Consider the following 27417-nt stretch of genomic DNA (forward strand, 5'->3'; position numbering starts at 1 on the left):
AATGGGGCCTATGTGTTCTTTGTAAATTTCGTCTTTGAAATTTGAACTCTTGTTGTAAGGATTTCCCTAGACTCCCCGACTCTGTCTAAATATTTTTTTATTAATATGTGGTTCAAAGAACACTCATAATCATTCAATATTTACACTCCTAGTATTTTCGGTCTTCGAACTCAGATTTTAAGGAATAACAATAAATTTTTACCATTGAGGTCTTTTATATCCCACTAGATCCAATCCAACTTGACCGAGCTTCTAAGAACGAAGCACCAAGATAAAGCATCGACGTACTTTAGATCAAGCGCCCAAGCGAAGACATGTTTGTAAAATGGATTGCCTTGTAAAGTGAATAATTCGATATTCAATGAAACTTTTTTTATGATATTCTGGGGATCAATAGTGTTTTGAATTTTCATTCACATCCTTGCATCTATATGCAATTACATTTATTGAAGCATTATACCATTCATGCATTCATATAACACCTTAAATAATAAGATAAGATTTATGATCACAGTAATCTGGCTCTACTAGTAGCAAGAATATTTCACGCCCACACAATACAAGGAAGATGACTAAGGAGATGGAAAACAAGATAAAGAAAGTTGAGCAAGAATAAAAGGATATCCAAGAGAACATGAGAAGTAGGTTGGCTAAGATCAAGGTCGACATTGCAAACTCGCAACTCAATATGCTGAAGAAGATATATTCAAGGTGTTATATGGAGGATATATTCAAGAACCACATGACTATTAAGAAATTTCCTGCTAAAATCCCCACATTGTCTAGCCAAAACCCCAAGCATCCTCGGGTTCTACATCATTCATATTACTGTGGATACCCTGTACACCAGAATATCAACCAAGTGTTTTTCGTCATTGAGAACCTGCCGCAATATCAAGCGGGAATTTCGCACCACATTAACTATCCCATTGCATTTGGGATGAATTCAAAAGAGTTTCATGTTGACAATGAGGTCCTTGCTCTAAATGAATTTGCTCTAAATGAATTAGCTAAGAAGGAAAAATTCACTCAACAGGTGAAGAATTTGGAGGAGAGGATAAAATCTAGGGAAATGACTGAGTCATTTTATAGATTTGACTCCAAAGAGTTGAGTATGACTTGGTCCTTCCATCGAAGTTCAAGCTCCTAACTTCGAGAAGTATATGGACCACCTGTCATCGGCCACATCACCATGTTTTGTAGGGGAATGCTTGGTTACTTAGAGAATGAGAAGTTGTTGATCCATTGTTTTCAAGATAGTCTGATTGGTCACGCTTCCCGATGGTATAATCAACTAAGTCGTACTCAAATATGTTCTTGGAAATATTTAGTTCATGCCTTCTTAGTTCAATACAAGCACATGGTTGATATGACCCCTGATTGAACAACGTTATAAAATATGGAGATGAAGCGCAATAAGAGCTTTCGACAGTACGCCCAACGATGGAGGGATGTTACATCCCAAGTGCAGCTGCCAATAACTGAAAGAGAGTTTACCATCATGTTCATCAGTACCTTAAAGTCCCATATATCGATCACATGATAAGCTACCGCTAAGAGTTTTCTCTAACATCGTCATGTGTGGAGAAATGATCGAAAGAGCTATCAAGCATAGTAAGATAGAGGGCACTGACAATGCTAAAGTTGAGACAAGAGTTGAGGTCAACATAGTGGGATCTTATTCAGCTAATCAAGGGAACCAGATACTATAAGGTAAACCGAGAGAAGACTTTATGACCCAATTCTGATGGCATACGGATAATTGCTCCTAACACTGGTTGAGATGAACCTAGTGACTCCAGTATAATCCAAGCCAAAAGAACCCCCGTTTCTTGAGACCATGACATTAATGCAGTGTGTAGCTACCATATAGGAAGCTCAAAGCACACTACCGAGAATTGTGGGGCATTAAGGCGTAAGGTTCCAAATTTGATCAATTCTAGGGCATAGACATTCGAAGAGTGATGTGGAATTCTGATGCGAATAAAGAAAAATTCATTACATCCACCATGAAGCTTTGTTGCACTTGCATGAATTTTTTTATCTTGTTCGAACTTGTTTTTCATTCTTTCTTTTTAAAAGTTTGCCAATCACTTGATGCTCGAACATATTAAATAAAATGTTACCTTATGAGGTTATGAACAATGAGAAAAGTTCAATCTTGATATTCTCTAGATATCAACTGAGTTAAAATCTCTTTAAATATTAAGGTTATAAATATTAACGATTGGTAGGATTAAACCCTGGTAAAATGACCCTTGATCTACCTTGAAGGTACAGTAGAACACCATACCCTTCTCTTGCATGGACCAAGATAGCATTCTCATCTCACGAAGAGACTATCAAAGGGCTTAGCATTCATGTGTATAGGAGCGGATAAAATGGGGCACCTTACATATGAGGTTATAGAGCAGATTAATTTCTACTTTTGTTGATAACGTTTGATGATGACCGTAGTCTTTTTATATGGAATGATGGAGTATATGAATTTAGTTTAGGCCAGTTGCTTGGAAATTGAGCTCTTAACGATAAAATTTCCTAACTTTCACTAACACCTAGACTATAACAGATTTTTCTTGACGAGCAAAAGAAATCTTAAAATCAAAAGCCTAGGGAAATAATGAAAGCTAATTTTAACTTTGTTGGGGGCACTCCGCTTGAAGTATTAAGCTGTTAATCTTCGGAAGTAATGTCTGAAGCAACTTTGGAGGTAATGTCCGAGCTTTATGAAGTGAGTTCAGTTCGAGTTGTCAAGTCTGACACTAGTCTCTATGTGTCGAGAAGACAGCAAAATCAAAGTGAATACAAGAACACCAAACTTAACGAAGTATAATTTAAAGAAAGGTATAAAGGCCTAAAGTAAATGTGAATTGAGAAGAGTTTCAATGAAATGTGGACTAAATGGGTTGAGAAAAATTTGTTATAGTCAATTTCACAAACACTTAGGAATTTTATTTTTAGACCAATATTTCCGCACTACCTTTGCTGAAGAAGTCTATGAAGCTTGAATAAATGAAAGATTCTAGAGAACTGAAATAAAAGTGTTCTAAAAGGTCTAGCAATTGAATATGCTAGTTTCAACATTTTGTCCGCATCTGATTAAATGCTAATCCATAAATGAGGGTCATGTTCCCAAGGACAGAGAAAAGAATAATGACTCGATGATTAAAACCTTTGAAAAATAGAAAGCCAACCTGAAATCAACCCATCAATCCTGACACTTGTCATAGAATAATTTGAAAATTTAAAGAGAAGTTGATTCTTTTTATACTCAGTGAACTCATGTTTTGTGATTTGTTTCAATTGTGAGCCTGAATTATTGGGCACCATTTTGTTTTATTATTAATTTTTTAAAACAGAAGAAAGGAGAAAAACATTTTCAAACATAATAATCTATCGAGAATGCATGAGGTCTATTAATTAATGAGGTTTATTATGTCTCAAATAAAGAAGTGAACAACAAATAAGAGTTAAAGCAAGAAAATAAGCGATGCAGGAGAAAAAAGACATTCTCTGATTTTCAAGCAATAACATTTGAACGATAAAAAATTCAAAGAAAACTTATCCACTTCTTTGTGATGTAGTCAACATCAAAAATCGGACAATCATATTAAAGAAGGGGCATGACTAATTTTGAGATTTTTTTATATCTCAATTCAAAGCAAATATTCAAGGCATTTCTGTCAAAAGTATTGATCACTTATTGAGTGTCCATCTAGTTTTGAAGCATCATAAAAGGAAAGCCCTTAAACGAATATAAACATTTAGTGACATTTTGTTAACCAAGTTGAGGTATGAGTTGTTAATATATAGCATGAGGATCATGCTATTTGAAGTCAAAATTCTTGCCAATATGAGCCATGAAAGTCCCACTCTGGGGCATTTTCAAAAAGACCCTAATCATGTGGAGATAAAAAGATTCAGATCAAGAAACATCGAAGATGAGCTTCGCTACTTGTGGTAGCAAGAGCATAATATGAAGACAAGAACTTACCTTGAGAGGTAAACCATTCATGCTTCATTTGGTACAAGAATTCTAAAAATCTTTGGTTATCGTAGACCCATTTAGTCTTTCTTTGAATGATTTTTCTTAACATTGTTTTTAAAGACGTCTTTAGGTATTAAATCTACCTAACCCAAAGGCCGATGATCATTCCAAATTTATTTGTTTTTAAAACCCATCATTTCTCAAATTCGCATTTTTTATGTTAAAAAATAGTTACGACAGTTAGATTAATTTTTTGTTCAATTTAAAATTAGAGTTATTCTATTTAAATTGTTGGAGTTATTTGAATGAGTTTAAATTGATTTTAAATTTATAAAGTATAAATAATGAAAAAATTAAAAATTAAAAATTTGAACGATTTGATCTTTGTTTTAAACTTTATTTTCTATTAAATTTAAATTACACTATTATAGGTCTCCTTTATAATTAATTATTATATTTTAATATTATTTAATTTAGTCTCACGACTACAATTATTTATTACTTATTCTTACTGTCAATTATATTTTTGTTTTGTTTTATTTAATCTTATAATATCAAATTTTTATTATTTTTTCTTACCATCAATTCTTTTATTTCTTCTTTTGTATTTGTTCCTTCATATTTTCAACCAATATTTTGTATATTTTGTAAACAAATTATTCTTTAAAATTAATATTATAAATATAATATAATTTTAATAATATTTATTTATTAAATAATAATTTTACATGTAAATAACTCTTAAAATTGTATTTATTAAAAATTTAATTTATAAATTTAATTTGATTAAAAAAAGTATAAAATGAAATTTGAATAATAAAATAAATTTATGTATTTAGAGAAAATTATTTGAATAGTTATTTTTGACATAAATAGAATGCGTATATAAAATATAGTCTTTAAAATATAAGAATTGAAATATTAACTATATTAATTGAATAATGGCTATTGCCGATATCAAAATCTATATAATATTCTACAATTGGTTTAAAGCATTTTACCTTGTATCTCTGTATATTATAGCATTGGTTTCTCTTGCGTTTGGCTCTTTTCCATACTATAACGACGCCGGACAGGTCAGATGATGCCAACAAATTATCCCCATGGTCCAGGCTACTCCTATGACCGGAAAACTATGACCCTGATATACCAATGGTTTAAGGGGTAATCAACAGTTGATTACCAAAAGTTGGCCGGAAATATCCACGTTACCTGAAGCTTGTTTACACATTTATGCTTTGGCCGAGTTTAAGTCGTAGAAGTCGACGTTCGAATCCTCATCCCGACCACTTTGCGGCGCAGAGAAATCACAATGTCAGCAAAGATATACATAAAGCATCCCGAGACAGTGCTACGCGGCGATTACGTACCTATGTATTCACCCTTATCAAGGGAAAGCAGGGGACAGAAGGATGCTCGTGTGCTGTGAACCCGCGAGCTTAATTGAGCGAGCAAACGCAGGGTTAGGTAGCCTTGTGATTCCAAGGCGACACTGCAATATGGATGCCGATTGATAAGTTATAGTAACTCGTGGTAATGACTCACGATCGAAAGGTTCGATGATCGGAACTAACCTGAAGAACATGATAACTCCATCTTGAGTGCATGTCAATAACACAGGACCCTTTGTCATCGAAGAGAACCTCCTGTATGCACAGTTGTCACCGGATACTTCTGTTTGTTTTTGTTGCTGCTCCGATATCGATGGGACGGGACAATGTACCTGTGCGGCAGTCCATACTTGAGAGTATACGCATCCCTACGACATATCATTCCGTAAGAAACTTTCTGAAACACAAAACTAAATTTCTTTGATTACCCTGGATTGTGAAAAAGATGCATAAGGGATACCTGCGCATCTCCGCAGAAAATGAGCTGACCGGCCATGATCATGGTTGCGGTAACCTCGCTGTCGAAGTTTGATTTGGTGATAACCCTACCAGTGCTGAATTGAAGACCTGGGGTACAAAAATAGTGCCACCAATTAAATAGTGGACTTGTTTGAAGTGAATAAGACCATACATACACCAAAGTATGTCCTTAGGTTTTGACTAGAGATATGATTAAAGGTATGTGCTTACAGTGAGCTCTTTATTTGCATTGCCAACTGAAAGAAAGTTGTTGTTCCTCTGCAGACAGAAAAGAAGAAATGAGCATAAAAAATTACATGACTTGAAAGGCATGGTATTACAAAGGTTGATATGTACTTACAGGATGAAATCTAATACACAATTCTGGGAGAAACTCCAATATATTACTCGAATGCAAACGCCTTTCGATATCCCATACTCGCACAGTTTTGTCCTTTGATGATGATGCAATGTACTGATTGTTTGATGAGAAATCAAAATCTGATAACAGTGGCAAATCATAAACATGGTTAATAAAAAGGTGACAAAATGAATCAGAGTTATCAAATAAAATTTAATCTTAGTTGCTGACACTAGAAATCAACGACCTAATGTATATAGGTAATTAGATCCACTTCTCAGACCATTTTTGCAGTTCCGAGCCAACTCTGTCCAAAATTATTTCTCTGAAAAATAAGATCTAAAAGAGTTCCTGCTTGATATATTGCATGGTACATATTCCTACCAAGAAAATTTGCTCCGACTTTCACATCAATTTCTGAACTGCAATCTAGTTATTCTACCATGCTAACCTTCACAAACAGTGTCAAATATATCCCTGATCGTGATATCTAATGTTCAGCTTAAACTGAGAAAACTCCTTTACAATATGCAGTAGAAGTAACTACTTCTTGAACTAGTAAAAACTCCAAAAAAGAAAATAAAGAAACAAGAATGGACCAAGCAAATCACATATGAACAAGATCATGATCTCAGTAAATGAAAGAAAATAGCAGATAGCATGGCTACAAGTACTTTTAAGTTATAGGAAAGACAACTGAATCAATACCAGGTAATCAACGTACATCAGAACTCATGTGCCCAAACTTCAAAACTGTAGCTGCTTATAGACCAATCATATTGCTTCGTTTTAGAAAGACTGAAATATCGCTGCTCAAAAATGTTTGTCAAAGATGAAAGAATTCCAGATTGCATCGAGACATTATAAAAAGGTACCAGCTGCTTTGCCCTGATCAAATATGCAGTGCATTCCAACAAAAGAGTATGCGAGTTCAACTGCTTGTTGATGCGAGCGATCACTGTCACTTATTCTAGAGCCAAGACTTGTTCTTTGACTCGAAGCAGCGGTGCCACTACCTTTATCCTGCAGGGAGGGAAAAGCATGCAACTCATCTCAATTCTTTAAAAGGCCTGTTTAACTAAAGTTGAATCTTACAATAACAGCATCATAGAAAAAAAAGTTTTCAAGCCATTGACATGCTAGGATCTTCTGTTCTTCATCTTCATCATCAAGAACATGATGATTAAAGCACAATACGTCGTGCAAACGACAACGTAACTACAATCTACACGCAAATAACTGACTGAAAAGAAAAGATTTTATTAAAAGTTGTAATCAGTACATACTTTGCTAGTGTTGGTCCAGTTTTCCAACTCAAACAAATGCGAGAATGAACTTGAAGCTGATAACCATCTCCCACTGCATCAACCAGTAAATTAACCTGATGTCAGAATCGTAAAACACTCACAAAATAGTAGTTCATTGTTCATATAACATCCTTAATTAGCTACAAAATTCATCCACTACCATACATTCAATCTAAATTGGAATTGATAGTCTCAATTCTTGAAGTGCATAAATAAATAAAACTAACAAAGGGACAACAATTTTATGGATAAATTCCAGTACCTATTTCCACAGCACTTGTGCGGCTTGGTGTGTAACTTTTCCAGTTTCTTGGCCTACGCATGTAATTCCGGTACGCCACATAACCTTTTCCATTACATCTCCAATCCTTCACATTATTCAGCAAAGCAAGAGAAGTTTCAAGCCAAAAAAGCAGATAAAAATGGAATACTAGTAGCTCAAAATCAAGCTGTCAAACAATCAAAACACAGATCCACATAACTGAACGTACAGTCGTACACATAAACAGAACAGAATTAACAGAAGCACGGAACTTACAAGTCGGCGATAACAACCGGACTCCGCTTTGCGAGCGAGAAGAATTCGGCGAATGCCGATGTAATCGGTACCGGAATCACCAGAATCGGAAGCCGCCGGTTGAAGAAACGCAACAGAAAGCCTCCGGATCCAACGCACTTGCTTTCTTTCTAGTGCCTCCATTAGTATCGTTATCGTTGCAGTTTACACAATTCGTATTGCTTTCATTCCCGGTGGCTCCACCTTCCTTGGAGATGTTGTTGGTGATTTCACCTCCCGCCATTGTATTAGGCTCTGCTGTGGCAGCTTCGTCAGAGACTTTCACCGGAAAATCAACGGGCGCCGTAAATTTGAACGTAGAATCGAATGACAAGGACAGATTCCGGCACTTGGTACGTTGAAAAGGACGGATTCAGCATTTGGAAATGGATCTGAATTCTGAAATCAAGTGAAAGAGCGAAACTTTTTCAATTGTCTGAACCTTTTACACACCCGCCAAAAATAGATCATTCTTCCTTCTGGTGATGAAGGACAGGCCTCAAAGGACTGACTACCAATCATGTTTTGAAATGCCAAATTAGCATTAATGGTTCCCATGAAGTATAAACTAATTCTCTCTTATTTTTTTGGTAAATATACATTATGGTACCTTAACTTGGCTTAAGGTAGTGTTTGGTACCTAAACTTGACCTCAAGGTTCAATTTAATACCTAGATTGGTTCAATTAGGTACTTGATGTTGACTTTTAGGTTTGAATCGATACTTAAACTTGTCTTGATGAATCAGTTTGATTTAAATGGATACTTGAACTTGGTTTTATGATTCAATTTGGTACAAATAATCATTTATCGTTTAAGTACTAATTTGGACAAAAAAGTGGTTTTCAAATATCAATTTGAACTAATAAGTCAGTTTAAATGCCTAATTGGGCCCAAAAAAATAAAAAATTAGATAACAAATTGTACCCTAAAACCAAGTTTTTAAATATCAAAATTTATATATTTTTTTAAAAATAATTTATTTTATTTTCTTCAAATTTATAATTTTATTAGGATAAATTAATAGGTATCAATTTTGCAAAAGGTGCATTTATCCATGCATACAAATTCATTAAGTTATATTAGATTGATAATAGTTACATATTAAAAATAATAATTAATATTTAATATGATTTGGTAAACTATAACTAAAATATCATTTCAATATCAACAACCAGTTGATCTAGTGGGATGAGGCACTAAGTCTCTTAAGCAAGGTTAGGGGTTCGAATCGTGGCGTTTGCGAATGGAGGAAACTGGGTTGGGAGGGTCGCCCTCGCCTCTGCAGTATTCGATCTGGATTAGTTGGTCAATAGATCGGATATCAGTGATTAATTAAAAAAATATTATTTTAATTATTAGAAAATAACTCTAAAAATATTTTTAAGAAAAAAGATTTGTCTTCCTCAAACATCATTTTAATTATCCAAAATTTATTTTTTAAATAATAAAATTGATATTCTAACTACAATTTAGAGATCATATTAAATTTTTCAATACTCAATTAGTTTTAAATAATAAAACAAATTACTCGAATTATATGAATTCTTAAAAACAATTGAATAGTGATAAGTTCATTTAGTATTCTTTTGAGAACCCTATGCCCTTTGTCCAGGAAGTACCTTGAAATGCAAGGTAGCAGCCTCAATGCAAAGTAAGCAATGCTTAACGATCGACTCTAGACGTTAAATTTCTCAATACCAGTGAGTAAATTTGATACAAGAACTGTTCCCCGACGTATCAGACGGGTGAAGAAAAAGAACATGTGTGAAATCAATAGTTGAAACCTCCATCGGAGCCATGAAAGACAAGTAAAGAGAGAAAGAAACGCAGAATCGGAGAGAAAACCCAAACGAAAAAAGGGAAAGAATGCGTTAATCGGAACAAATGAGGCAAGACCCATGAAAATGGGCCGAAATTAAAACCCAAAGAATTACCTAGCAAACTGATACCATGTTAAAGAGAACACGTGGATAATTTCTCATATATTCATTATGTCAAAAGTACATTGTTTTTATGTACATGAAGCTTTAAACTACATGGAATAAAATACTATAACTGTATAACAAACTAACTACCAAAGGCTTAACTAACTGCTCTATTTTATTTTCCTACAAAATAACGGTCAATCGATCAAAAACTACCAAAGACGGGTATAAACGTGCCACAAAGGTGGTCGACAACTAGCATCAAAATTGATGTTGCTGCCGACTAAACAAAATCAAAAAACTGAAAATTAATTTGGTCTATAAAAATGACACAAATTGTAAAGAAAAAAAGAGCGAGAGAAATACTTTATATATTTAATCACAATGATAATATTACTTTTTTATAATTATATTCATATCATTTAGGTGATATGAAAATATAAATATACTTATAATCGAATCATCTTAAATTATTTTTTTATATTTATGATTTAATCATATTTTATTTATTTAATCATTTAAAGCAGGTCAAACACATGTATATAGTCACTTTAGTGTATAATTCTTTTTCAATCATTATATAGGCTCACACACATACTTTTACTTCGAGTGTTTAACATATATCATATATTAAACATTTATATAATTGAATTAATATATATATATATATATATATATATATATATATATATATTAAGTACATTATATAATCGAATTAATAAAGCGTTTGTTTTTAATTTTATATACATATCAATTATTACTATGAATGTCATACATTTTTATGTTACACATGTGCACATTAACATGTTTTTATCTATACATTCATATCATCAATATTGTCGTAATATTTTTACTGAATTCATCGAAATTTAAAAATTTTACATTCAAATAGTTAAGAAATTCATAACTCATATCAATCAACCTTACATACATTTAATTATATTAAAGACAATTCAAAAATATCGTAACATTTACAAATAGAACAAATTAGATTGGGAACGTTATTCTCTTTCTACAATATTTAGTTCGAATTAGTAGATAATATATCAAAAATCAATAATTATATATATATAAAGAAGTTATTTATAAGTTTTTTTACGATGAAACTATTGTAAGTTTAACATATCATATAATGAACTACATATAAAATATGCTCATCTAACTTCTGAATTCCGGGATGAATTAATTGGAGACATACATTAAACATTTTTCTAAGCTATTTTACCCTACAAAATATCCTCTAAGATTCAACCAATTATTATATGCAAGACTAAATAATAATAATTTTTTTTAGATAAATTACACACACAATTTAATCTCACTTTCTACCTTTATAATTAAGGTCCTTAATTTTTTTTAATTTTATAATGAGGCCCTTAAGTGTTTTCAATCTCACTTTCTACCTTTCCTACCTTTACAATTGATGCTTCTTAGTTTTTCAATCTCAATTTATACTTTTTTAATTAAAGCCCATAATTTTTTTAATCTCACTTTTTTAACTTATAATTGAGGTCCTCAAGTTTTTTTTCAATCACACTTTCTATCTTTATAATTAAGGCCTCTACGTTTTTTCAATCTCGATTATACCTTTATAATTGAGACCCTAATTTTTTTTAAATCTCAATTTTTACCTTTATAATTAAAGTCTCTAAGTTTTTTTTCATAAAATTCTCAATTTCCCGTACCTTTGTCCATCTCTCTTGTTTGTTCGTTTAATTTTAAATTAAATCTAATCATATTTGTCTTTTTTTTTACAATTCGCGTTTATCAATTTACCAAATATTATTTAACTATTAGTCTTCTCCAATCTCAATCTAATAATAACATAATATGTTATTCTTTATTTTTATTCAAAATTAAGCTCCATATTATAATTACCCACATTCGATTTTTATTCTCTATTTAAGGTGTTTCTTAACAAAATAATGATCAATCATTTTTCTACGATATTATATTAATTGTTTAAAGTAATAAAATATGCTTTGTTTCTATAAGGGCCCATTTTTGAGTTTTCGCTAAAGGCGTCGAAAATGTTTGAGACGGCTTTACTAATTGTTAGTTGTAGTTTTGAAAAAAATTAAAAAATTTATATACTAAAACAAACTAAAATGATAATTTATGTACTAATACATAGTTTACTCTATTTTTTTATATGAAAAATCAGCAAACTCGGTAGAGCCGAAACGACGCGTGTCATCCTTTTGTTTCCTTGCTGAGCAGCACAAATGAACAAACAGTTGTGGGGAAGTAGTTGTTTGTATTTGTGATTATTTTAAACACGCCATCAACCAAAAGATCCAACGGTAAGTGTTCGTTCGGATGAGTTCTCTGTTATTCATAGCCGTTGGATCGAAACCCGCCGGCCCTCGTTTTTGTCGACTATAAATTTCCCACGCTGATTATTTTTTCTTTGGTTTGACGAACAAAAGGAAACAAAATCTGTGAAATGGCGATGAAAAACATCAGCGCTTTCTTCTTTGCTCTCCTCCTCCTCGCTTCTCCTTTGCTCCAAGGTTTGTAAATTTATATTATGTTTTTGCTTGATCTATACATTGATTGCTTCTTTATATTTAAGATCTGTAATTGGATATATCTATGCTTACCGAATTCATTTCTTTTGCTGAGTTTTCGGTGTTGCTTTTGGATTTCCTGTTTTCACGCTTAGTTGCTTACTCCGATTGCTTTGATCTGTTGAAATTAGATTCATTTCGATTTATTTTGCTATCTGTTTTTACATCCATGTGTGATTGGTTTGTTTCTCTAGATTTATGATTTAACAGTGAGAAATTTGGAGTGATTTCTTTGTTTTCAAGCTCACGGTTGCTTTGCATGGCTGTGAAACTTTGATTCTTTTCCTTTCTGTGTTTTGTTCAGAAAGAAGCTTAGGCATCTTCTCGATAACTGTTCTTGCTGGTACTTGTAGTGGCTTTTAGAAGCACAGATTAGGTTTTCTCTAGGAAAAGGAAAAAGAAAGAGTACTTGGCGAGTACTTGAGGGGTTTGGTGTCCTTTTCAATAACATATTGAAGCAGATATTTTCCTCATGCAGTGTTTGCTTGTTGCATTAATTTTGTTTACTTTTTTAACGTTTTCATTGATTATTACATAATAAACCATCAAATTTGTTTTGAAATTATAGCTTGACATGAATTTTCTTTTCTGTGATAGTTGCTAGGTGTCAATCAGAAGCAGAGGCAGATGTTGGAGAAGCTGTTGAAGGAGGTGATCTCGGGATTGTTGGTGAGGATGTTCAGGATTTTGGTGATTCCAATTTTGGTCCAGCTCCAGGAGTTGAAACTGTCTGTGTTTTCCCAAAAATAGCGCCAAATGTAAGAACCTTTTGATGGTGCATCCGGATTTTGCATTGTATGATTTTGAGGCTGATCTGTATTTTTGTTGGATAATCTTGGACAGTGGTTCTGGCTGGAGAAGAGACTGAGCTCCTCGTGGGGATGGAAAATGTTGGTAATTAATATATCTTCACTTCCTTAGTGATACATTTTACAATGAAATTTGATATCACGGTATTGAAATAATAACATATAATTTATCTTTCCTTAGTTAACTATGTTTAAATGCTTAGTCTTTTCCGTTAGCCATTTGAGGTTTCCTTCCTCTTAGCTTACTTATTTAAATTGCAGGGGAGTCACCTGTGAATGTCATTGCTATCAAAGCCAGTGTTCATTTCTCTTTTGATCATCGTATGCTTGTTCAAAATCTTACAGTGCAGGTAATCATAGAGTTTATTTATATTGTTCTGCTTAACATTTTCAGATACTTTTGATTCATCAATTAGTTCAGTTTCATTTCGATTAATCTCTGTTATTTCCTAACTTGAAAACTTTGCATGATTGAGTATCTTGACCTTTAGTTTTATAAATAAAATTGATATTCAATCAGTCTGTTTATAATACAATTAACCATTCATTGAGTTTGATCTTCTATTCTAGATCATGTTCATATTTGCCATGCATGTTCTTGTGTTCATATGACATCTTATTGGTTGCTTTAAATATCCATTGTGAAACATCTGATCAATGATATGAGTTCTATGCATTGTGAATCTTAGTTTGTGTTTCACTTGCAACTGCATACCTACTCTAATCAACTATAACTATTATAGTGGAGTGAGTTATTTTAGCCAGTGTTCTCTAATATTATGGATGGATGTTAAACTGCATTGAGGAGTTGTATCGCATTTAATAAACATTAGCTTGTAAGTGTAGACCTTACAATGATGCTGAGATGTATGAGATTGAGCATGTTCCATGTACATACAATTTAGGCCTCCGTGCTCTAATTGGTCATTATGCAATTATTATTCTGTGCCGGTGCTTTTGATTATTCTGTGTTCTAAGTGTTTTCTTTTGGTACTTTATAATCAAATGTTTCCTGCTTTATTTGAAAAAGATTTTAAGGTTCTCTTCTGGTACAAAGTTTATCATGCACCTCACCATTTTGGAGTTTTACAACACGTGTTGTTCCATGAAAGCTGCCTTGCAACGTTTCCTCGTAGATTCTGTAACTGAATTATGTCTTTTTAATGTAGACCTTCAACAATGCAACTGTACCCCCTTCAGTGCAAGCTTCTTTCCCTTACATATTTGCTGTTAGCAAGTACCTACAGGTAATAGATTACACTGGGAGTTTTATGCCCTAAAACTGTATTTAAATTCTTTCCATGAGAAGCAGTCTTACAGTGAAGCTTACACTTTTAGAATTTTGATGCAGTCTGGAACTTTCGATCTTGTTGGTACAATTATCTATGAAATCGATCAGCAGCCATTCCAAAGTACATTCTTTAACAGTACCATTGAAGTTGCTGAAGCTGGTGGTTTCCTCAGCGTTGAGTCCGTTTTTCTTGTTACCCTTGGGATTGCACTACTTGTTCTCCTTGGTTTGTGGCTTCACGGTCAATTTCAGCGCATCACCAAGGTATTCTAGTGGTGCCACCTTCGGTTATATATTAATTTACTGCAGTAACTGTGTACAACAATATAGTATCGTGCCATTTTTTGTTCTTACATCGAAGAGAGCTTGTGTTTATATATACTTGTTATCTTACGTTTCTTTTGTGGAATAAAGCTAATGTGTGGCTTCTTTATTTCGCTAGAAAACTAAGAGGGCTCCGAAGGTGGAAGTCGGGACTAGGGCTGCCGATGCCTCGATGGAGGAATGGCTTCAGGTTATGATTTGGCTTATGCATCATCACTTGCCATTTTTTCGATTTTAGTTAGCTTTACTTTTCTTCTCACTCCTTTCATCCCAGATTCATTAGAGACTTCATTAACCGTCGGTGATAATTTCATTTTTCGTGTTTCGGGTGTCAATTTTCAGGGAACCGCTTTCACCCAATCGGCTTCCAAATCAAAGAAGAAGAAGTAGATGACGGAGTATTGTAACACTTGCCAAGGCATTTGGAAATTGTAAGTGGGTTTCAAGGATTAGGCCAGGAAAATAGACGCTTACCTTTGTTGTTGTAGCACGTGGGATTCCTTTTCTTCTACGTCGTTATTTTCTCGAGTATGCTTACATTGAGTCTTTTAGAGGCAAATCTAACTCCGATACGACGCAGAAAGACTAATTTGGCTTCTTTTTTTGGTTTCTTTGTTCGGATTTACGATACTATGACCCTTATTCTAAATTGATCTCATACTTTAAAACATTTTGATATCATCACCAAATTATCAGTATATGTTAATCATATTCCTTAATAAAACGTTCCGGTTGAATCAATTTTTGTTACCTGTTCATAAAGTTGCAAAGTCAAAACCTTTGAATTCAGCTTCAGAAGTAAGCAGCAGCTGCTTTTCAAAAAGTGTGGCGGAGAACAAGGTGCCTCTCTCTTTACCTGAACAGAATCAAAACTAAATTTAGATAAATCATATATTTAGTATATTTAGTGACTCGCTTATTCTTGCAATTTCGTTTTAATCATTTAATCATTTTTGAAGTCACTCAATTATTTTTTAGAGATCGTTATATTTTAATTTTGTTTTGATCATTCGTAGATAGAAAGTAAACATAACTATTTATGTGGTAATTTTTTTTTACGATGATGTGATAATGTTTTACGATAATACATTAGTATTATTATTAATTTTTTAATAGTAATTGATCAAAACAAAAACAAAATATAATATTATATATATTTTTGAGAAAATATTTAAAAAATATTAAAATAGATGAGTGACTAAATATATATTTTATCCTTTAATTTAAGTTATCAAATAATGATTATCAAAATTATATTTATCCTTTAATTTAAGTTATCAAATAATGATTATCAACATTGAATGGAATAGATTAATTAAATTAAAAAATAATTAAATAAGAAATAAAAATTATGCAAATTGTTAAAAAACAAAAATTAATTAAAAATCAATGGTTTATTTGATTGGATTGTTTTTTAGTTTTTAACGATTCTTTTTAGGTAAATTTTTAGATAATGTGTTGGAATTTTTTTATTAGCTCGAATAATGGTCAGATAGAATTATTTTCTGAAATAGTGTATTTGTTACAGTACAATTTAAGACGCATGAAGTATAATGTCACTCTAATATAAATTTGGGGGAGATGCATGAAGTACAATGCATCTCTCATATTTTTTGTTTCTTTTTCATAATTTGATTTTTTATTTAAGGTTTAGGGTTTAGATTTAGGATATAAAGTTTAGAATTTAGGTTTATAGTGTAGGTATGATTTAGGGGTTATAGTTTAGGATTTAAGATTTGAATTTAATTTTAACTATTATTATAAAAAATTTAAAAAAAAATTGGAGCACAATGCTGTAAAACCTAAGAAATTAGGTTTAATTCATGCAAATCGGAGCACCATGCGTACCCATGCGTTTTGCATGGGTAACACATGATATTCACTTTATTCGAGTAAATAATTATGTTCCAACATTATTTGAAGATTCTTTTATTATTAAGTTTTTTTTTATTTCATTAGTATCATCAATTAAATTAAAAATTAATGATCAGATTAATTTGACCACTTATCAAATTCTTACAGTATTATAACATACCACCTTTTTCGGATTTGAATGAATATATTTATTTGCATAAAATTAAATATATTTTTAAATCAATTAAAATCAGTTTAACATTAATAAAACAACTAAGTTAAACATATTTTTATGTTCAGTTTGTTATATAGACCATTTATATAACTTAATAAAAATAAAGGAGTAGAAATTAAACTGTTCGTAAATTTCTTATCAAACGTTTATTTTATTTACATTAATAATAGGTTTATAAAATATATTAAAAAAACATCATGCTTTTTAATCAATTATCAAAACGTTTAATTCATTTACATTAATAATATTTTTTACAATATATTAAAAGATTGCGTGTTTTTCTAAGTTATCCTTTAAAAAATAAATAAAAACAGAATCACATTTCATCACCTTATAAACTATTGGATAAATACATATTTTAGTGCGTTTTTTTATTAAGTTGCTGCAACTGTATGTGGTCGAATCCGTAATTTATAAGAACAATAATGATTATTTTTCGTGCATATATTTTAGTACTTAAAATCAAGTTTAAAATTTAATTTGTATTTGAAGTTTTCTTTTAGTAGTTTTTAAATTTAAATTCAGATATCAAATTGAACTTTAACAGTAAGTTCAGGTACCAAAATATATATATATATATATATATATCATTTTCCACCGTCAGATATAATCCCGTCGTCTTCCCATATAAAAACACCCTTAGCTCTTAATTTTGCTGCCAAACGCATTTCCCCAACCTAAAACGCAAGCTTCGAAACAGCGCCAAAACATCCCTCATGGCGGCAACTGTCTCTTCTCCTTGGGGTAAACCCGGCGCGTGGGCTCTAGACGCGGAAGAGCACGAATCTGAGCTCGAACAGCAACGTCACTCCGATTCTTCCACCGAAAAGCTGGCCGATTTCCCTTCTTTAGCCGCCGCCGCCACCACTAAGGCCAAGAAAAAGAAGGGTCAAACCGTATCCCTCGCTGAATTTACCAATGGCTTGGCCAAGCCGAGCGAGCCTACACGCCTCACTCACGAGGAGGTCCTCGCGCTCCCCACCGGCCCCCGCCAACGTGCCCCCGAGGAACTGGATCGTAATCGGCTCGGCGGCGGGTTTAAATCGTACGGTTCGAGCAGATACAGTAATTCCAACGGAGACGATTCGTCGAGTAATAGTAGATGGGGATCTTCTAGGGTTTCGAACAGAGATTCCAATAGAGAAATTACTCCTTCACGCGCTGATGAGATTGATAATTGGGCGTCAGTTAAGAAATCGAGCCCCACCGTTAATGGATTTGGCGGTGGATTTGAGAGGAGAGAGAGAGGAAGCGGCGGAGGAGGGTTTTTCGATTCGCAATCCAAAGTTGATGAGGTAGATAACTGGGCCGCTAGTAAGAGTAATAATAGAAGCCCCAATGGTGCACCGCCGCCTAGGAGATTTGGTGCGGGTTTTGATAGAAGCAGCAGTTTTGATTCACTGCAATCGAGGGATTCACCTAGGGATTTGGATAATTGGGGAAAGAAAAAGGAGCAGGCTGGCAGTGGTGCTGCTGGTAGTGGTGGGGCGAGGCCAAAGCTTGTTCTTCAGCCACGTACAGTTCCCGTGACGGAGGACTCGACGGTGCCCAAGCCCAAAGGCGCAAATCCTTTCGGTGAGGCGAGACCGAGAGAGGAGGTATTGAAGGGAAAGGGGAAAGACTGGAAGGAGATTGATGAGAAGCTTGAAGCTATGAAGATCAAAGAAGCGGTCACTGTAACGGAGAAAGAGAGAGAACGAAAGACAAGCTTCGTTAATGGCCATGCCCCGGCTGACAAGAGCTGGAGGAAGAGTGAACCTGTTGAAGCTGCAGCTGATGCTGATCAACCCCAAAGGTTTCTTCAATTAACTGAAATTTGATTGCTTGGTTAATTTTAGAATATTACTTATATATATATATAACATGAACCTTGATGCCTTTTAAGAATCAGAGTAGAAGTAGTGTAATTGAATTTTTTTTGATGTAAGAATTGTGTTGGAACAGGTGTTTTCTTACCTATATAGCTGCATTTCAACAATATTTCTGGGAAATGATTATACTTTAACAAGCTAAAGAACAATTAAATAATCATGCATCTTTTTCATCTGTCTTCCTCGTCTTTCCTAGGTTTCACCTATATTTGATCATTTACATTTATCATAAGTCTTAAAAGTATGGAGAATGTTGTTCCTTTCAAGCGAAAGTCCCTTGAAAAAACAAAGTGAAGAGTTTGAGAACTTGTTGTTAGTTATATTTCTCAAAAGTAAATTCCCTTGTATATTGAAGAGTTTGAGAACTTCTTGGTAGTTATACTTGTCAAAATTCCCTTGTTATATGGAAGAGTTTAAGAACTTGCCTAAATTGATGAATCAGTAATAATTAACAAGTGATGGATTGTTTCGACCCCTTGAAAAAACAGGCCTGTTAGATCCCTTTTTGAGTTTTGCTCGAGTTTGAATTTGCTTTTGCGGTTTAATTGTGTCACATTAACATGTCATTGGACTCGTTGCTAACTCTGATATTTTTCCCTTCTGGAATCCAGTGCTGAGAATACGGAAAATGGCCATGTCGCAGAATCCAAAGCTTAAGGGTCCATAGGAAGTGAGAAGATGAGCTTTATTTGAACTGTTTTTTGGATGTCTAAGAGTTAGAATTGATGATGAGACTTTGATATTTATTGTTATTATTGCCAATGCAGTTAGAACAATTTTGATAGGGCCATGAATTGGTTGGCATTGGCTTTTGCTAAAGATGATCTTGTTTTCTATTGATAGTTGCCTTATGTTATTAGGGTTTTCATAGTATTTTTTTTATTGTTAAAGTCCTTTGTTTTCGTTCATATTTGTGACCGTGTTGAGATTATAATTGTTTGTATTGCTGACCAAATAAATCTATGTGTTTTCTTTTGGTTCTTGCATTAAATCTGCCTTTGAGCACCATCCGTGTGTTAGATTGGTTCACTGTAGATCTAGAAATATTTCTGATTGGATGTAGGGATGGCAACTCAACCCGAATCCGACGGGTTCCGACCCGACCCGATCGGGTCGGATTTTTTTTAAAAAAAAATCGGGTTCGGGTCGGGTCGGGTTTTTTTAAAATGTACTGTTCGGGTCGGGTTGGGTCGGGTTTAGGGTGAAAAAAATCCGACCCGACCCGAAAAATATATATAATTTTATCTTATATATTTAGGGATAATTACAATAATGTCCTTCCATATATAATTTTTTTTCAATTAAGTCACTATTTTCATTGAATAATTTTTTTTTATTATTATTTCGTGTCGGGTCGGGTTTCTAAGTCATATATTCGGGTCGGGTCAGGTGAAACCTTAATTTCGTCGGGTCGGGTCGGGTCACGGGTGAAAAACCCTTTCTTCTCGGGTCGGGTCGGGTGGCCCAAAAATCCGACCCGACCCGACCCATTGCCATCCCTAAGTGGATGCACATATACTAACAATACAACATTTTTGTACGTGGAATGTGTATAAATAAAGTTCTATGATGGCTACCATTAATAAAATAAGGATAAATTATATTATTTTTCATTGAACTTAACTCTCTCTTATTTTATTTATTGTACTTCTAATTTTTCTAATTTATTAATTAAATTTTCGAATTACTCTTGTTTTGATATTTTGAATTATTTATTATTATTTTTTGTATGATGTGACATTTTTCACTAAATATAAAAATTTTAAAATAGATAATAAAATAATATCTTTATTATTATTATTAAATTTAAAAAGATTTTAAGTAATTACCGATTACTGATGATCACTGTTAACCTTTAAAATTATTTTTAGGGTAATTACGTAAATAGTCACTTATGTTCGAGTAAGTTTTCTTTTTCAGCACTGATAATTAAGAAGTTATAAATCGGTCACTAACATTATCGTTTGTTACAAATTGATCATGGTCACTGATGTTTAAAAAGTTATAAATTGGTCATTAACATTACCGTTTGTTACAAATTGATCGTTTGACGTTAACAACTATTACAATGGATGACAGAAAAATGATGTGACACGTTAATTTATTTTTTAATATCATTTGATCGTATTAGACCATTTTGATTAACCCTTATTCTTTTTCAACTCAATCCTTTTTTTCCCCTTCAACCCACCCAAACTTGGATGCTAACGGTAAGCTTCTTCAAGGCTTCCACCTGGCTCGTCCAGGATTTATGAAGGGGATTGCGAGCGAAAGAACGAGTTATTGGGTCAGATCGAGAAAGTTGGTGGGTTGAACACTCACTTGGAATCCCTTGGCAATGGTGGGATCAACTTTGATTGTTTGGCTGAATTTTCTTTCGGCCTTCTTCTGCAACATTTTTAAAATAGTCAAAAGTTTTGTTTCCACTGACTTTGTTTCAGCCTTCATCAAGCCAGGCCATCGTGGGTGCTGAAGGGCTCAACCAAGTTCCATTTCCAAGCTCTCGATGCAACCAAAACCGGTTCACGACATTAATGGTGTTATGATCAAGAACTCCCAGAAGAGAACGAGGGCATCACAGAAAGCACCCATTGAAATCGACATTTTCGAGTTTTCTGTTAAGTACCTATATTTCTCCTTTGTTAATTAAATCATTTCTGTAAACTATTAAATTCGGTTGATCAACAAACACACTCAAACACGTAATTGCGAATAGCGTGAAATTGGGAGCTTTAGATTTTCTCATTAATACCCTCAAGCTTTTATTTTTGAACCTTTCTCTCTTTCTTTCTAATCAATAATGGAGGCCATGGCTGAAGAGAAGCCATCCTTGACTGTGCCTCTCATTGAAGCTGAAGAAAATAATAAAGTTTGGGAACAAAAGTAGAGGAGATAGAATCAAATTCATCTCACTCCATTTCAGCAACTAACTCTTTCTTCAAAACCTGTTTCAATGGACTTAATGCTCTCTCAGGCACGTTGAACAACAGTTTAACTTCCAGTTTTTGAACTTCTTTTGGCAGTTCTGATGTGTATTTTTTGTTACTGATTTCCAGGAGTTGGGATATTTAGAACCATGGTTCAAGAATTCACCATAACCCCACACCACCATTTTCGAGCTCGTCATTGTTTCCTCGAAGGAAACAACATCCTCATCTAACTCTAAAGATACGAATTCGGTAAAAACATCGACTCCGAAAGCAATTAAAATCGATATCACCCCGCCTTCATCGGATGGAAATGTCTAGTGTCGCGAATGAAGAAGAAGAAGAAATTAGGTTGAAGAAGAAGATGGGTCGGTCAAACTTGTTTATATAGTCAAATGATGCCAAAAAATCATATTAGCTAAAAATATAATAAATAAATAAAATAAAAAAATAAAATAGAAAGAAAAGTAAAATTCACTAAAATAATATATTATATCCATAAAATAAATATTTAATCGAAAAAATAATTTTATGAGTGGATGTTTGTCCATCTTGAATTCGACAGTTGTATCTTGATTGACATAGTTGTTAATTGTATCTTGTTTGTATTGTCACGCCCTTGGAACTTTAACGCCTAGAACGTGCGGCATTAGTCGTTTTCTTTGTGATAGGGGCTAAGTTAGCCACTTGTCACGCCCTTGGAACTTTAACGCCTAGAACGTGAGGCCTTAGTCGCTTTCTTTGTGATAGCGACCAAGTGCCTGAAAACAATCCAAGCAGAGATGCTAATGATTCCCAACGGAAGAAAAGAAAACAAGAGAACTTGACAAGCACAAGTACAAAGATAAGAGAGAGTGTGAGAGAATGCTCTGTGGTTTCTCAAAATAAAGAAATGAGTACAAATGATGAGGAGAGGCCTCTATTTATAATAGAAGCTCCCCTCAATGAACGACAAAGATCTAAGTACAATGACGGTCCAGATCTATACAATCCCATAATCTAGGGGAATTATATCTACACAATCTCTCTTTCTAAGGAAAGTATATCAAGCTATTGAGAATATGCCTTAAATAGAAGATTACAAGGATTATTGAAAGAATCTGAAGGATCATGCATTAACCAAGTGATCTTATTGCCATAATCGTGCCAAGTTCTTCATCTCCATGGAATGGGCCAGTTTGAATGGATTTGGGAATGCCCAAAATGTCAACCAAGTAGTCTTGGGCTCCTTGTGTTGCGATGACCTTGGCCATGGACTCGCGGTCCGTGACAGTATTGTCGACCAAATAAATTAATGATTAGATAAGTTACATTCTCAATGAAAACATTCATGTGTCAGATTTTTTAAACAAAAATATTAACGGGTTTCGGTGATGAAAATTCTAGTGATAAGTGCGATTATCGATAAGTATCGATAAATTAATTTATAAAACGTTAAAATTATAAAGTATTCTATGTTTATAATTTAGTTGAAAATCTAATTGTAATTTATTTAAAATACAATATTAATTAAATTAATTTTTTAATCTTATATTTTATCATAATCAGATCAAAAGTAACCCTAAATTGAAAAACTTGAATTTGTTTTAAAGCTTTGAACTTTGAACTTCTCGCCATTGTCATTGTCGTCGCTGTCACCACCGGTATCCTCTGTCGCCGTCGATTTAATATTGGATTCATCCCTCCCAACGTGGATGCCATTCACCGTCGTTCGCTCAAACAACCCATGAAGGTAAGCTTGATTAATTTTATTTTGTTGCGAATTTGGACCAAACCGTCACTGGCGGGTGATGGCTCACCGGTTGTCGGTGCCATCACCAGCAATGACTGTGGATGCTGGTGTGAGAGTGCCTTTTAATCATCCTTCCCTAATCCCCTTATTTCTAAACCCTAACCTTAATTTTTCCAATTAATCCAATTATAGAACCTTAATTTCAAAATAGCTTACTAAACAAAAATATTAACGGGTTTCGGTGATGAAAATTCTAGTGATAAGTGCGATTATCGATAAGTATCGATAAATTAATTTATAAAACGTTAAAATTATAAAGTATTCTATGTTTATAATTTAGTTGAAAATCTAATTGTAATTTATTTAAAATACAATATTAATTAAATTAATTTTTTAATCTTATATTTTATCATAATCAGATCAAAAGTAACCCTAAATTGAAAAACTTGAATTTGTTTTAAAGCTTTGAACTTTGAACTTCTCGCCATTGTCATTGTCGTTGCTGTCACCACCGGTATCCTCTGTCGCCGTCGATTTAATATTGGATTCATCCCTCCCAACGTGGATGCCATTCACCGTCGTTCGCTCAAACAACCCATGAAGGTAAGCTTGATTAATTTTATTTTGTTGCGAATTTGGACCAAACCGTCACTGGCGGGTGATGGCTCACCGATTGTCGGTGCCATCACCAGCAATGACTGTGGATGCTGGTGTGAGAGTGCCTTTTAATCATCCTTCCCTAATCCCCTTATTTCTAAACCCTAACCTTAATTTTTCCAATTAATCCAATTATAGAACCTTAATTTCAAAATAGCTTACTATAATTCCCAAATTAGAACCCCACTAATAAGTATTGAACCTTAATTCCTACGTTCGAACCATTTTTTTAAATCTATTCCCGAATTCTCAATTCGAAATTCAAGCAGGTCGTACCGGTACCTTGGCTCAGGTGTACTGATACTCGTGCGACTTTGAATTGGTATAGATCGTGTATCAGTACTATTATTCTACACTATTTTTTTCTGGGGAGTACGTGTACCAATACACTATGATAGTTAATCGATACTATTATTCTACACTGTTTTTGTTCGGGAAGTACGTGTACCAATACACTATAATAGTGTATTGATATTGTTTGTTCGATTCGTACATTTACTGCATTTATAATGCCATTAACCATTTTAATAATGTTACTTTCGTTTATGTTTGAGAAAATACAGATTTTTTCGAGATGGATAATAAAGATACCAAAATATAAAAAGAGTTGGACAAAAATGGATACAACAGTGAATTAGATTGTGCAACTTATACTGAAGAATAACATATTGATTATCTTATTGATGATGAGAAACATATAGAGGGTGAGAAGACAATTGACAACTTCATTGATGAAAGCATATGTGATCAGATTGGGAAGGAATTAAAAGATTACGATGAGAATGATATGAATATGTTGAAGTGGAAAACTTTAGATGATTACATTGAATTTTATCATACTTATGCAAAGGTGAAAGGTTTTGGTGTTCGAGTCGACCAGACAATGAAAAGTCAAAATGGTGGTCACATAATTGTAAAGAAAATTGTGTGCCATAAGGAGAGATATAGATAGGATAGGTGGACTAACTTGCGAAATAGAAAACATGAACAATGATCAGTCATCCGAGTTGGGTGTAGAGCATTTATTAGATTCAAATTTAATGAACAATAACAAATTTGGAAAGTTGGTAAATTACATGTAGAACATAACCATGGAATGGTTCAGCCAACACATGTTGCTTATGTCAGGTATGTAATTAATCCAAAAGTATATTGTTACATATTAACTTCTATATATATATATATATATATATATATATATATATAATGTTCATTAATAACTTATTTTGGAGGTCATTCTGAAAAATTAGTGGGCTAGATAGAATTAAGATTAAGAACATGCACAACTCTGGAATTGGTCCAAGTAAGATGATGTGAAATTTCATGAATGAGGCTGGTTCAATTGAGAATATTGGATTTCTACCAAATGATTTGTACAATTATCTATATAGAATCAAACAATAAGTGCAAGATGGTGATGTTGAAACGATAATGGCATATTTATATGAAAAACAAGAATATGATCCTTTCTTTTTTGTGAAGCACAAGAGGGATGAATTCAGAAACTTAGAAAAGTTATTTTGGACCGATGGTATATCACGCGCAGATAATAAAGAATTTGAGCACGTTCTTGCATTTGATACAACATACAAGTGCAACGTATACAGCAAGTCATTCATTGTTTTGGTTAGTGTTAATCATTATTGAAACACAATGTCATTTGGATGTGCATTGGTTGTGAATAAGAAAGATGATACATATGTGTGGGTGTTGCAACAATTGATTGAAGCTGGAGATGGCCACAGACCTCTTACTGTTATTACTGATAGAGATAAGGCCATGACAAATGCCATTGCTGAAGTACTACGCGGGGTAAAACATATATTGTGTTTATGGCATATAATGAGGAAGGTGCAGTCTTGTACTGATCACAGTTTTCTGGATGGGTTTTTGAGATGTACTGACAAGTGTAGAACTAAATCAGGTTTTGAAAGGGTTTGGAAAGAATTAGTAGGAAAACACAAAGTTCAAGGAAGGAGATGGTTTCAAGAATTGTATGAAGATAAAGAGAAATGGGCAGAAACATATTTGCAAGGATATTTTTATGCAGGTAACATTATATAGACTTGATTTGTATTGAAAATGATATTTATTTATTGTATTTAACAAATATAGATTTTTGTGTACAGTAATGAGGACTAATCAACGGTGCAAGTCAATGAATAGAACATTGAAAACTTGGTTAGACAGAAAGGTAAGGTTGTATCGATTTGTTGAGAACTATCATAAACAACTAAAATCTCTAAGATGGGAGGAAGGTCATCAAGACAACAAAACAAATGATGAACAATCGTATTGTGACGATGTGTTGGCAAGTTTAAAATGTAATGCAGTCCAGGTATATACGAGAAATGCTTTTGTTACACTGTGCAAATAAATGTCATACAAGAGCTATTATTTGGCTAAAAAATGAAACTATGGAATGAGTGCATGTGTTATTAGTTAGAGCATGTTGAAAAGAGAAGTTGTATCTTGTATTAAAGATACCATTTATGATACCATGTACTGTTGCTGTATAAAGTTGGAGTCATTTGGTTTTCCATGTCGTCATATGTTTGACGTGTTGAAATATGAAAAGTCAAAAGAGATACCTCAAGGACGTATAATGAAATTGTAGACTATTTATGTGAAGAAAGATGTTGGATTACAAAATAAGGATGCAGATGTTGAAGATAATAATCCATCAGCAGTTCAAGAAGGTATTCCACTATAACCTCTTATTGTATGATTATATGTCAATGCACATAAAAAAATATTCAAAACTTTCAATGAGGTTAAAGATCAATTTGCAAAATTGAGTCTCAAATTTCAAATGGTGAAAGTAGGAGGTAAAGTGAGAATCGATAAAAGCGGAGAGATTTTTTGAATTGGAGATCATATAGTTCTTGAAATAGGAAGATGAAAGCCCAAGAGAACAAAGCGTCAAGCATCATCGTCCAACCAAATATATGTTTCAAATAATGAAGATGTCAAGTTCGACTTGCATAAAACCTCTTAACCTTCTCCGAACAAGCCTTTTATCAGGCATATTGATGCATTTGAATTAGCTGGATACATGCTAGGCACATATAAAAAAGACGACATATCTGAGGTAATTAAATATGAAATATAACAATGATTACTCTTTGTTATTATGTATTTGTTGTTATGTGTGTTGA

The 27417-nt window shown here is 33.3% G+C and overlaps 2 protein-coding genes and 2 pseudogenes across 2 annotated transcripts; 3 read left to right on the forward strand and 1 right to left on the reverse strand.

Moving 5' to 3' along the window:
• Positions 1-4995: 4995 nt before the first annotated feature.
• LOC120129329 lies at positions 4996-8548 on the reverse strand (annotated as a pseudogene).
• Positions 8549-12259: 3711 nt separating this feature from the next.
• On the forward strand, positions 12260-15601 carry LOC120129352 (annotated as a pseudogene).
• A 2139-nt stretch (positions 15602-17740) lies between these two features.
• LOC120129292 (eukaryotic translation initiation factor 4B3-like) lies at positions 17741-19919 on the forward strand. Its single transcript, XM_039146829.1, has 2 exons — positions 17741-18867; positions 19555-19919. The coding sequence occupies exons 1-2, from the start codon at positions 17789-17791 to the stop codon at positions 19598-19600; spliced, it is 1125 nt and encodes a 374-aa protein (XP_039002760.1). The 5' UTR covers positions 17741-17788; the 3' UTR covers positions 19601-19919.
• A 5993-nt stretch (positions 19920-25912) lies between these two features.
• Positions 25913-26972, forward strand: LOC120129330 (protein FAR1-RELATED SEQUENCE 5-like). Its single transcript, XM_039146852.1, has 3 exons — positions 25913-26309; positions 26389-26597; positions 26877-26972. Exons 1-3 carry the CDS (start codon positions 25913-25915, stop codon positions 26970-26972), a joined length of 702 nt encoding a protein of 233 aa, XP_039002783.1.
• The last annotated feature ends 445 nt before the right edge of the window (positions 26973-27417 follow it).

The sequence above is a fragment of the Hibiscus syriacus genome, unplaced genomic scaffold, assembly GCF_006381635.1.
Source record: "Hibiscus syriacus cultivar Baekdansim isolate YM2019G1 unplaced genomic scaffold, ASM638163v2 tig00110485_pilon, whole genome shotgun sequence".
NCBI lineage: Eukaryota > Viridiplantae > Streptophyta > Magnoliopsida > Malvales > Malvaceae > Hibiscus > Hibiscus syriacus.

What these genes read in the sequence shown, in the direction of transcription:
- LOC120129292 (XM_039146829.1), top strand. Translation starts at nt 17,789, where the DNA reads ATGGCGGCAACTGTCTCTTCTCCTTGGGGTAAACCCGGCGCGTGGGCT. An exon ending in GATGCTGATCAACCCCAAAG is followed by an intron (nt 18,868 to 19,554) that starts GTTTCTTCAATT and finishes TCTGGAATCCAG; the next exon opens with TGCTGAGAATACGGAAAATG.
- LOC120129330 (XM_039146852.1), top strand. Translation starts at nt 25,913, where the DNA reads ATGTCATTTGGATGTGCATTGGTTGTGAATAAGAAAGATGATACATAT. An exon ending in GCAAGGATATTTTTATGCAG is followed by an intron (nt 26,310 to 26,388) that starts GTAACATTATAT and finishes TTTTGTGTACAG; the next exon opens with TAATGAGGACTAATCAACGG. An exon ending in TAAAATGTAATGCAGTCCAG is followed by an intron (nt 26,598 to 26,876) that starts GTATATACGAGA and finishes ATGAAATTGTAG; the next exon opens with ACTATTTATGTGAAGAAAGA.